This window comes from Aspergillus foveolatus (assembly GCF_047715535.1).
Source record: "Aspergillus foveolatus strain CBS 279.81 unplaced genomic scaffold BDW70scaffold_5, whole genome shotgun sequence".
Classification (NCBI taxonomy): Eukaryota; Fungi; Ascomycota; class Eurotiomycetes; order Eurotiales; family Aspergillaceae; genus Aspergillus; species Aspergillus foveolatus.
Genome location: NW_027396069.1, coordinates 325729 through 338552, shown reverse-complemented (window position 1 = coordinate 338552; position 12824 = coordinate 325729). Strand labels below are relative to the sequence as shown.

At 50.3% G+C, this 12824-nt stretch overlaps 2 protein-coding genes across 2 annotated transcripts; one reads left to right on the top strand and one right to left on the bottom strand.

Moving 5' to 3' along the window:
* Positions 1–174: 174 nt before the first annotated feature.
* Positions 175–4497, bottom strand: BDW70DRAFT_94173 (putative DUF221 domain protein). The gene is made up of 2 exons (XM_073745235.1): positions 3901–4497; positions 175–3838 (listed from the first exon to the last, which is right to left on the bottom strand). Exons 1-2 carry the CDS (start codon positions 4065–4067, stop codon positions 415–417), a joined length of 3591 nt encoding a protein of 1196 aa, XP_073599670.1. The 5' UTR covers positions 4068–4497; the 3' UTR covers positions 175–414.
* A 1067-nt stretch (positions 4498–5564) lies between these two features.
* Positions 5565–12752, top strand: BDW70DRAFT_156521 (MCM DNA helicase complex subunit MCM4; the record flags this gene model as incomplete). The annotated part of the gene is made up of 9 exons (XM_073740201.1): positions 5565–5898; positions 5953–6825; positions 6876–6947; positions 6999–8191; positions 8250–8833; positions 10129–10588; positions 10648–10893; positions 10943–12269; positions 12319–12752. 9 exons carry the CDS (start codon positions 5565–5567, stop codon positions 12750–12752), a joined length of 5523 nt encoding a protein of 1840 aa, XP_073599669.1.
* Between the last annotated feature and the right edge of the window lie 72 nt (positions 12753–12824).

Genomic DNA, 12824 nt, shown 5'->3' with positions numbered 1-12824 from the left:
TGTTCAACATTACGGAAGGATAACACTATGCATTTTGCGGGGGCCCGAGGGGGGGAGTGTACGGTAGATTTAAACAGAGTCTTCGTCTCAAGCGCCAATTTCACTCCTCCCAGGTAAGATGAAATGATGTGTTCGATGCAATAGTTATTCGTATTATGTTCTAATTCGATGCTTAGACACGCTTCATGCTATGTACTTCGTACGCTCGATATGAAAAAGCCCTTGGTTAGGGATGCGAATCCATGCCCCAGAATATAGAACAATGATAATGACAACAAGCAGCAGGGGAAATAATGCCCGCCTCCCAGTAAAACGCCATTCGCTAGAGGGGAATAGAGTCAATCATCACATCGAGGGTTGTCGAGATAGGCCGTATGCGTTATATACAGGTGACTTGGAAGAAGGAAAAACTTTCTATAACTGGATGAGGTCAACTTCTGAGAAGTCAGGCGGACTGCGGCTGAAGATCGTGCGGCACTTTCCATCAAGTGCCTGGTATTCGTTACTAATCCAGATATGCTTGCTGAAGCGCTGGGTGCGGTAAATCTCGTCGTCACTGACTCCGAGGTCATCACGAGGAATCCAGATAACGGGACGTTTGGACCGAAGGGCATCGTGCTGGAAAGCTCGCTGGACGAGTTGGTCGCGTTCGTCGGGAGTAAGATCCTCAAGCTCGTCGTGAATGCCTGCAAACAACGCGGAGCTGCGAGAGTGTCCCGCTACGGAGCCTTGTGCTTCGGCGTCTTTTTCAAACTTTTCCCGCATGCGTTGAATCGAGGGAACAGCGTCCGCCGAGTTTGCACCAAAGTATTTCGACCGTCGGTGAGGAGACTGAGCCGTTTGAACGGCCCATGATGGTCGACGAGAGGCACCAAATTTGGCTGCTGTCTCCGGGCCAAGTCCTTGGCCCTTGCGTCTGAGCCCAGACTGCCGCCTACTTATGCCGCCTTCAATTTTCTTCAACTCAATTTCACGAGAATCTTCGTTAGCCTGAAATTCGACACGCTCACGCTCTTTGAGTCGGTGCTCGAGGGTGTATTGATCTTCCTCTGCTTCTTCTTCGTTATCATCGTCTTGGCCCAACCGTGCCCTTTGCACGCGCGCAAATTCTTCATCTCGGCGAACCGCATCATCCTCCAACGTAATAGGTAAGTAACGAATCAGGGGCCCGAAGGCTTCATTCAGCAAGATTTGGAACCCCACGGTCAATATTGTCATGATAATCATGATAATCGCCTGCCCTTTACAGGAGACAGACCCATGAGTATCACGGACCAAGAAGAAAAGACCAATCAAACTGAGCTCCATAACGTATATACCCGTGAACAACTGGTTGATCGCGCGGGGAAAGAGTAATCCTCCGGTGTCGAAACGGAATTTCGTGACGTAGAGAGTATTGTACCGGTACACAAACCAAAACAAGCCAAAGGTAATCACGTTGAACACCATGATTAGAGGCGCAATTACGGAGTAAATCAACCCGATGGATGCAAGAGTAGTATACACTGGGAAGAATGTACCCCATTGCATCTGGTTCAGGTTGGTCGTGCGAGCCCATTTTCTGCGCGCAGTTGAATCCAGAATTGGCGCGAGGATGAACCAACTCACGAGGCTGAAGATTTGGACCAGAGCTCCAGCGCTCACAGACAGCGCCTGAAGGATCATATAGGAGAAAAAGTAGTTGCTTGAGGAAGGGATGTTCTGGGCTAGAAGCTCCGGCCAGTTTGTGAAATTCGTGATGTTGTCGATGATCGTTGAGAAGCTGGACGCGATTGCAACAACCAAGAACAGCTGCACGAAAAGAAAGGCAAAGAAGTAATTCTGCACCGTGAGCTCAATACCCATACCTGTCTGGAGACCTTGTGCTCGACATAGGAAGCGAAGCATTAATGGCAGAAGGGCCATCAATATGGCCAGGAATAAGGGTGGCAAAATACCCTGGACGGCTGATATTAGCCATTCTGGCATTCGATTAATCCAGGAGAGCCACGTGAATGCGCCTTCGAGATATGAAAGCTGAGAAAGCAATCCAGTAAAGGCTACTGGAAACGCCCAGCCAATTACCATGCCTGTGACAATAGCGTAGACTCCAAAGGTGCGTAGATAGCGCTCCCACCATTTGATGGACATGTTGTCCCAAATAACGTCATCGGGTGAGATTTCCACCGTGCGAGGAGCCATCTGTTTAGGTACATGATGACTGACTGCCTGACAAGCCATATGTGCAGCAACCTGGTGGTTAAATTGAATGAAAGCTGAATTCATGAGCGGGAACCTCTCGGGATGCTGCTGATCTATCTCGATTTCCAAATTCAAACGAGCAACTTCTTTGCGACAATAGTCAATGGTATCGACTTTCTTCCCTAGAAGCCAGATCGAAGGCATCCAACTTAGCCCAAAGATTGGCAATCGCATGGTATCCCGATCTTCCTGACGAATATACTTCTTCCACAAGGGTTCGCCAAGATCTTCTTTCTCGAAATTCTCATTATACGCCACTGGGTACGTATCATCCTCGATTTCAGCACCGTCATTTCGCGTAATGTCAATATCATTCTCATCACGAGCTTTCGTCGGCGAATCCCCGCTAGAGCTCGAGAACTCTCCTTCTTCACCGTCGACAGGAGACTCGGGAGCCGTAAGCGGAAGCTCATCTGCCTCCGTCCTGTTACTGGATTTGGACATGGCTGAGGGCCGGCTCCTCCAGAACGGTCTTTTTGGCTGCGAGCTGTCTCCTTCTGTGCTTTCTCCGGCTGGCATAGCTGCAGAGCCTTCCCCGACGGGACGATCTGCAGCGTTCACGTCTGATAAGGTGTCTAGGTGAGACAACTCCTCATCAGGCGCGCCGTGATGGTCATGTTTCTTGACGGTGCCTAAGACCGACTTACCCAATTTCCCGACTCCCTGACCGACGGCTCCCGCTAAACCCACAGCCGGTTCGAGTGGATTCATATACTTCCGTTTGTGCGTCCTGCCGTCATTTGATGCCAATGTATCGCGATGCAAGACTTCCTGAAGCGTATGAGCCTGGTGTGGATTGCCCGAGCTGATACCAGCACCAATGGCCGGTCTCGAAGCTTTCGTGTCTGCGACATCCTGCTCTTTTTGCTCAGCTCCTTCCCTCCGAGCCTGTTTCGCGGCGGCTTTGGCCTGCTTCATTTGAGCCTTCTTGCATTTGATGATCAGCTCTGTCTCCGCCGTTTCAAGCTTCAGTGCCAGCCTATCCCGCTCTTTGACTTTCTCGTTAAGGTCGTCAAAATTCCGGTTGATCCAAATGTTCCGGATTCCACCAGGGAAAACATCGTACAGTCCCTCCAAAGCCTCCACAGTGAGCCACTTCTTTGGTATTGTAGTCACCAGGACTGTTGTTGCAGAAGCGCGCAATCGATGGTGGGGAGAGGTCAAGTAGGCTTGGCGAAGACGTATATAACCTCTTAGCTCGTCAAAAAAGACGAAGCAAACGTAGACTATAAGGATTACAGCCATAACCAAATGGGCCCAGTAACGGTGTGTGTTTTCTGGAGAAACATTACCCCAAGCTAGTTGGTCCAAGCCAGTAACGTTCCAGCGATCCCCCGTGTGCGTTCCATTCTTGTATGTCTGATTTTTGCCGTCCACTCTATTGACAGTTATAAGGGTCGGTACAATGATGCAGCCAAGAGGGACGAAGATTTTGAGGAGCATCCGCAAGTAGCGTAAGAAGAAATAGGCATCTAAGCCACATTTCTGAACGAATTCGGAGCTGGAAGTACGGAATATCGGGCTGATCCACTTGAACAGGCCTGGGGGTGACGGCTCGGTACGCTCTCTATCGGGGACCAGGTATGTTCGAGGTTGGCTGAGGAAATGAGCTCAATTAGCCACACAGTCCGTACGAGTGGAATCGGAAGGGACACTTACTAAATGCGAGTAAGTTTTCCTTTAAGAACCAGGAACAAGAGGAATTCGACAGCGAAAATGATGAGAGCGGCGGCTAAAGATGCTATGAACGTCTTGAGCGAGATGCCTTCTCTCTCTTGCCCTTTGCCGCCTGCGTGCTCCAAGGCCGAGCCTAAATCATTGGCCATCCTTTCTTGCCTTTTGCAAGAAGCCCAAATCCCTTGACGTGTACGGAAAAATCTTGGTAATAGGCCGAAGAGTACCTGGGAGTTCTCGGCTAAAGCATCCGGGCAGATGAACGTACGGAGATGACGTACGGCGATTTAACCGATTAAAGTGCTGCTATTGAACGCGCATCCCGACACGAAGCTGAACCAAGCTCTGGGGAATAGGGAGTGACTCCGACAATACTAAGCTATTGTTTTGAGTGAAATGAGGAAGGTGATCAAGGGGAGAGGTGAAGTGAACCACCAGCGGTGAGTTTGGTTGAGCGATAGGAGAGAATCAAAAGGTCTGGAAAGCAGAGAACGAAGAACCTTAAGAAAAACGTCCACGGTGCCCACTGCCAGATAATATAATGTTGCAGATAAAGGCATCATCGATCTTCATGAATTGTCCGTTAAGGCAGATGGGCCGCTCATTCGTGGGAAGCGCAGATCGAAGGGCTTTAGTGCATGACATCAAGCGCTTGCTGAAACTTGGCGGCCGACCCCAGAGGCGTTCCTCTCCCCTAGTCTGTTTATTTCGCCCTCGCAGCCAGTCAGAGGATTTACCCTTTATGACAAAGACGCTTTACGAGGACTAGCTGGCGCTTCGAAGCTCAAAATAACTACAAGTCATTCAGACAGTCAGGTTTCATATAACCAAGTGCTTTCCATTGTCACCGATGAAAGGAACCATCGAGTCGTACCGGACCCGACAAAATGGGGGTCTTTATTCGGTTTAGTGTCGTTCTCTCCTGAATGAACCCGCCAAATCATTGGCAGATCAACCTCGTCGAAAGGAGAAGGTGTTAACCCCGATCAGATGTAGAGGTCAGCCACGCGGAACCACTGTCGTACAAGTGGCGGTATCAATACGTATGCCAAGGCTACAGCATTCTATGGAGAACCCGTAAACGACACTCTGCAACATAGGACTGCTACGCCCAGTGTGATAATCGGCTGAGGTGTTCGACATATTCCAGCAAAATGATGAACGATGATTCTTGGTCTTATGGAGGTATTGCACGGTGTACCTCACTAGGTTAAACAGCACTCAAAACGGGCGGCATCCAAGTTTCGCTCTTAAGTCTCAGTCAACTCTAGGGTAAATAAATAATAAAAGTACTCTGTACTCTCTGTACTCTGTAAATATGAAGAACTTAGGTTTATTTTGCCGTATTTCTTCTGTATGTTGATGTTGAATCAAATCTATCAGATCTACTCCCGAGTTTGCGCACGTGACATTATATGTCGCGCTGGCTTAAAACGGAACCACTTTACGCGTGAAACGTGTCCGAGCGCGTCGCTCCAATTTCTGCGACTTGAAGGAGGTAAGGTTTGTTTCCATTCACCAAATCTCTCTTCCTGCTGCTGAACCCCCACACCACAACATAATTGACGTCTTCAAATTCAATTCTTTTTCTTACATCTAATACTTTTAATGTTGTTACATTAATCTGATCTGTCTGTATCACCAATACCATGTCTTCTCCCGCTTCTTCCCGCCGAAGGGGCGGTCCGGCGAGGGACTCAGCTACCGCATCACCAGCTCGCTCAACACGCTCAACGCGCTCACAGCAGCAGTCGCAAGCCAGCAATTCGCAGACGACACCTCGTGCTTCTCGGCGTTTACAGGGCGAAGCTGCTGTCCCATCCTCGTCTCCTATGTTCTTTCAATCATCACCCGTAAGGGGTAACAGCAGCAGCGCTGAAACGCCAGATGCTAGAATGGATGAACCTAGTTCACCCATCAGAGCTTCCTCTACCATGGATGATGGCGAGACAACCCCGCGTGCCAACGGGGCTGCGCTTCGAGGTAGGATATGGCTTTGCTAAACCATAGCTAGCAGAAGCTAATGTTTTCAATCAGATTCCTCACCAATTCGATACGTATCCAGTTCCAGTCCTACGCGCGCTTTCGGCCGGCAGACAGGTCACTCCGATATTCCCAGCAGCAGCAGTGGTTTATTCGTATCATCTCGACAGGGGTTGGACGGCCAGCGGGTCGCCTCCCGCCGCAGTGACCTATATTCTGGAGGCTTTGGGTCAACACCAAGTCGCAGACGCAGGGTTTTTGTGGATGCTAATGGGGTCCCTGCCGCTGATGGCGAGATTCAATCGGATGCGACCTTCTCTAATATCTACCCAGACACTTCAGAAGCAGAGGCCATGGGCGGTAGTTCGACCCGTGTGATCTGGGGTACCAATATCTCCATTCAGGATTCCATGTCCGCGTTCAAAAATTTCCTTTACAACTTTACCACCAAGTACCGTCTATGGGCGGATGGGGCTACTGAAGACGAAACTCGTCGGATGGGAGAGATGGCGGAGGAACGGGAATATATCAACATGCTGAACACGATGCGTCAGTTGGGCGTCACAAGTCTCAACCTGGACGCAAAAAATCTTAAGGCGTACCCACCAACTTTGAAGCTGTGGCATCAGCTCCAGGCCTACCCTCAAGAAATCATTCCGCTTATGGATCAAAGCGTACGGGATGTCATGGTCGAATTAGCTGCCAAAGAAATGGATCGACTACGATCACAGATTCAGCGGACCCAAACCAATCACAAGGATCTGAGTTCAGCTCCAGTCGTTCCCAGCTCCGATGCTATGAGTGAGACGGGTAGAATGCCACAGGCTGAAATTCCAGATCTGGTGGCAGAGGCCGAGACCAAGCCATATAAAGTTCTTCCGTTCGGCCTTGATTCCACAGTCAATATGAGAGACCTTGACCCGGCTGGTAAGATTGAGTTGTTTTCTTTGGAAATCCAATTTGCTGACGGCTACTAGATATGGACAAGTTGGTGAGCATTAAGGGTCTAGTGATCCGAACTACGCCCATTATTCCCGATATGAAAGAAGGTTAGTGCATTGCTCTAAACTCAGAGAGGGCCATGCTAACCCCTCATCAAGCGTTCTTCCGCTGTCAAGCTTGCAACCATTCAGTCCAAGTGGATATCGACCGCGGCAAGATTGCCGAACCCACTATTTGCCCGCGTCAGGCATGCCAGGAGAGAAACTCGATGGAAATCGTGCACAACCGCTGTGTCTTTGCCGATAAACAGGTTATCAAGTTACAGGAGACTCCTGATAGCATCCCAGACGGCCAGACACCTCACTCAGTTTCCCTGTGTGTTTACGACGAGTTAGTAGATGTGTGCAAAGCAGGTGACCGCGTTGAGGTGACCGGAATCTTCCGATCGAACCCTGTGCGAGTCAACCCTCGCCAGCGAACCCAGAAGACACTCTTCAAGACATATATTGATGTTCTGCACGTTCAGAAGATCGATCGCAAGAAGTTGGGCATCGATGTTTCTACCGTCGAACAGGAACTTTCTGAGCAGGCTGCTGGAGATGCTGAGCAGATCCGCAAAATCTCTGCTGAAGAGGAAGAAAAGATCCTGCGGACATCTACAAGGCCTGACTTGTACGAGCTTCTTGCTCGATCACTCGCGCCTAGTATTTACGAGATGGACGATGTAAAGAAGGGTATCTTGCTTCAGCTGTTTGGTGGCACCAACAAGTCCTTCCAAAAGGGTGGTAATCCACGTTACCGTGGCGATATTAACGTCCTCCTTTGTGGTGACCCCTCCACATCGAAATCTCAACTGCTCCGATATGTGCACAAGATCGCGCCGCGAGGTGTATACACCAGTGGCAAGGGTTCATCAGCGGTTGGTCTTACTGCTTACGTTACTCGTGACCCCGAAACCCGCCAAATGGTTCTGGAGTCTGGTGCTTTGGTACTGTCTGACGGGGGTGTTTGCTGCATTGACGAATTTGACAAGATGAACGAATCAACCCGGTCTGTCTTGCACGAAGTCATGGAACAGCAGACGGTATCTATTGCCAAGGCAGGTATTATCACAACTCTAAATGCCAGGACAAGCATTCTCGCCTCAGCAAACCCCATTGGCAGCAGATACAACCCGAACCTGCCGGTACCGCAGAATATTGATTTGCCACCTACCCTTCTGTCTCGTTTTGACCTTGTATATCTTGTTCTTGACCGCGTGGACGAATCGGAAGATCGCCGACTTGCAAAGCACATTGTCAACATGTATCTCGAGGATAGACCGGAGAATGCGAGTGAGCGCGAGGTCTTGGTAAGTCAATGCTGGCTGATATACAGACCTAACCATTGCTGACTTTATGAACCTACAGCCGATCGAGTTTCTGACAGCCTACATCACCTATGCCAAGACCAAGCTGCACCCCGTTCTTACTCCGGCCGCAGGTAAAGCCCTCTCCGACGCATATGTGAGTATGCGTAAGCTTGGAGACGATATTCGCTCCTCGGACCGCCGAATCACCGCAACTACCCGTCAACTTGAGTCCATGATTCGTCTCTCTGAGGCTCATGCTCGCATGCGCCTCTCTGCAGAGGTGACCGCAGATGATGTTGAGGAGGCCGTGCGCCTGATCCGGTCTGCCATTAAGCAGGCGGCAACCGACTCTCGGACAGGATTGATTGATATGAGTCTACTCACCGAAGGCACAAGCGCAAGCGAGAGACGAAACAAGGAAGCCCTGAAGCGCGGCATTCTAGGAGTGATAGATGACTTGGCCAGTGGAGGCGGCGCAGCTCGCTGGGCGGAAGTTTATCGGGTCCTGAGTGACCAGGCCAGCTCCGAAGTTGATAGCGCTCAGTTCACTGAAGCTGTTCGTGCGCTCGAGTCAGAAGGTATTGTGAATATCTTGGGCGAAGGCGCGCGGAAGAGCATCCGACGTGCGGCTGGCGCGGTCCTGTGAGCTGGCGTCAAGCATAGTTGGTGATGAGATATGATGCAATGTGTACATAGTTTGCACGATGCGCTCTTGAATAATTGGACTACACGGGAGAGGTGTCTGGTGTTATGGGCTGGTTAAACATGGAATTATAGTCAATCAAACACGAACTTATGCTCATTATGGCGACGACATTAGTCTACTGGCCGCGGATATGCTATAGAGACATCTGACATTCAGCTTCAACCTCAAGCCCTATAATTGCCTGGCATCCTCTGGCATACCAATGGGCCCACGCGCGAGTGGCTTTAGTCTCAGAGAAAAGGAAAAAAAAGGGCAAAAAAAAAACTCAAGCCGGCCTGCGATCCGTGAATTCTGTATTGTCGGAACTCAGTACAAACAATGACATTCTGACCCTTAACCCTATCGGTTGGCTTGCTTGAGTCAGGGCTGTCAGGAATATATTGTCCTTGATCCTAACTCTGTATTGTGTACTGGCAGGCTGCGGCTTTTTGACTAGGCTAGAAGTAGGTTAGCGTAGACAATAAAAGCCACTAAAGAGAGCAGGTGCTCAATTGAGTGGCTGAGAGTGAATCTCCTGCACAGTCTCCCGTGCGGATGCAAATGCACTGCCAGACTAGACTGGTTAGTAGGCTTTGTCGAAGACTCGAGTACTCTGGGTCTTCGACCTTCTAGCTTGACTCTGGGGACCATCAGTTGCTGGTGCTCGATAAGGCTGCATCTCGCATGAGGTGATCGGCTAGCCAAGCTGCTGGCAAATCCAAACCAGATTAGAGCTTATTGTTAGAAACCCGTGTTTATATAGGGAACTGAGAGCTAGAGCGAGTAATGATGTTGATGGAGTGAAGGCACGTGTCAGACCTGAACCGGCGCTAGTCCCACTGCAGCTTCAAGCCGTCAAGCTCCAGTCACAGTTTCCACTCTCCAGACCTCAGAGCTCCAGACGGATGGTGACACTACACCAGCTGTGATAAACCCCGCCACTCGCGGCCCTGTCCATTGCTCTACGCTCTTGTCCAATAGTCTAAGGCGCGAGAATTGAAATATCTGCATAGCTGCCTTTCTTTTCTCTATATTTTCTCACCTCCCCTCGCGACCAATTCCGACCCCAACGAGCTTTCAATTGCCGATCAAGCTGCACCTCCGGCTACGCTTTTGATTAGTTCGCTCAACCGGCGCTGTTCCTGCGCGCTGCCATAGGCCGCACCACACACCATGAGGTAAATCAGGATCCCACGAATCCCTGCCTATTCTCCGAGACACAGCTTACTGACATTCAGCCCGTCTCCATCAGGTTTGGCGAGCATCTTCGCTCGTCTATGATCAAAGAGTACTACTGGAACTACATCAATTATGAAGGTTTAAAGAAGGCTCTTAAAACTGGTTACGTCACTGAACCCACCCCTGAAAACGCAAAACCCGACCGGAAGGCATGGACAGAGGACGATGAGCGACATTTCGTGACATTACTCGAAAGCGAACTCGACAAGGTCTTTAATTTCCAGAAGTTCAAGAGCGCCGAGATCGTCCGGCGTATCCAAGAGAGTGAAAAGGATGTCGAAAACGTGGTGACCCGCTTGAGCAACAGCAACGAAGCCCGCAACAATGGCCGGTCGAGCGTAAATCCTCCCTCTGATGAGGAGTTTCTCATGCTCGAACAGCTTCTGAGTGATATCATCGCCGACGTTCATGACCTTGCAAAATTCACGCAGTTGAACTATACTGGATTCCAGAAGATCATCAAGAAGCACGACGTACGCATCCCCTTTTGGCGAAGTCGTGAGAGGCGTGGTAGGCTGACACTTGAACCCAGAAACAAACTCAATGGCATCTCAAGCCGGTCTTCGCTGCTCGACTCAATGCCAAGCCATTCTTCAAGGATAATTATGATGCGTTCGTCGTCAAGCTGTCCAAGCTGTACGACCTTGTTCGAACTAAAGGAAATCCCATTAAGGGAGATTCCGCAGCTGGCGGCTCGCAGCAGAACTTTGTCCGTCAAACAACTAAATACTGGGTCCATCCGGATAACATCACAGAGCTGAAGTTGATCATCCTGAAGGTATGTTGCAGTCTCTCCTCGTGTAACGCCTCATGCTCAGACGACATAGCATCTTCCCGTCTTGGTCTTCAACCCGAGCAAAGAGTTTGAGGAAGAGGACTCGGCGATCTCGTCCATTTATTTTGATAACCCCGAAACCTGGGAGCTGTATCAAGGCCGCCTCAAAAAAACGGAAGGAGCCGAAGCTATCCGACTTCGATGGTACGGCGGCATGAACAGTGATCAAATCTTCGTTGAACGGAAAACTCACCGCGAGGACTGGACTGGCGAAAAATCGGTAAAAGCACGCTTCTCTATGAAGGAGAAGAACGTGAACGACTTCCTAGCTGGTAAACTGACAGTGGAGAAAATATTCGAGAAGATGCGGAAGGAGAAGAAGAAGAGCGAGGCTGAGATAGCTGATTACGAACAGTTGGCTCGTGAGATCCAGTATCGGGTAATTACGCGCAAGTTGGTGCCCGTCACCAGGACGTTCTATCATCGAACCGCGTTTCAGCTTCCGGGAGATGCTAGAGTCCGCATCTCACTCGACACAGAGCTGACCATGATACGAGAGGATAATCTCGATGGCCGCCGGAGAGCCGGCAACAACTGGCGTAGGATGGATATTGGAGTTGACTGGCCATTTTCCCAGTTGCCGGCCGAGGATGTTGAGCGATTCCCATACGCCGTTTTGGAGGTGAAGCTCCAGACGCAAGCCGGCCAGGAGCCACCAAAGTGGATTCGCGATCTAACAGCGAGCCATTTGGTGGAAGCGGTGCCGAAATACAGCAAATTCATTCATGGGACTGCAACCCTGTTCCCTGATCGTATCCATCTGCTGCCATTCTGGATGCCGCAAATGGATGTTGATATTCGGAAGCCTGCATCGCGTCACTTTGGTATCCAACGCCCCTGGACCAGCACGTCAATGTCCGCAAATGACACACCAGAGGACGACGAAGAATCAGATGAGGATGCGCTTGGCGAAGGGCAAGAAGGCAGCAATGGGAGACCCCGGCGTGGCTCTGCTCATGACTACCGTACAACGGAACAAAGCCCTCTATTCGCAGAACCTACTGGGAACGCGCTGGACATTGAGGAACGTATTGCGGCACAGCCTCTTCCGGGAGATGACGACTATCCTCTTTACGATTCCGATGATGATTCCTTTGACTCCGAAGAACTGGAAGAAGCGCGACGAGTTGGCGGGGCATACTATTATAAACAATTGGCGAAGCATTACACCCACCGAGCCATGGCTAAAGCAGTGGATATTATAAAAGCTCTCGTTCCTAGGCCCATGCCGACCGATATGCCGGCACCTGACCAAAACGGAATCGCTGTCATTGGGAATAAGCGGACCGTCAAGAAGTTCCAAGCCCCCAAAGGCAAACGTAAGCCAAACCGGCCCCTTCCCGCAGCTGCATCCTAACATTTTTATAGGCATTCATGTCCCCGTTCGCGTTGAGCCAAAAGTTTACTTTGCTGCGGAGCGGACCTTCCTCTCGTGGCTGGAGTTCTCCATTATGCTTGGAACTATTGCCGCTACCCTGCTAAACTTCGGCGAGGACTACACCACGTTTGCTTGTTCGTGGGCGTTCACTATCCTCGCAGCCGTCGCCCTTATCTACAGTCTCATGCTGTACATTTGGCGGGTTGACAAGATCCGTAAACGACGAGACGTTAAACGAGTTTACTACGAAAAATGGGGCCCAACAATCATCGGCTTAGGTTTGGTCGCTATCATGCTTATCAACTTTGGACTACGCGTCCGGCAATCAAGCTTTACGAGGAAGAATCCTAGTTCTGGCTATCCGGCGCCTGATAACCCTAAAAATGGTATTACACACCCACCTGGTGGCCGCGACGACCTGTGATATAACTGGACTTCTTATTTGATGTTCCTGTGTGGGTGTATGTGTCGCCAAGATGTGCTTCGTTCTTTTTCT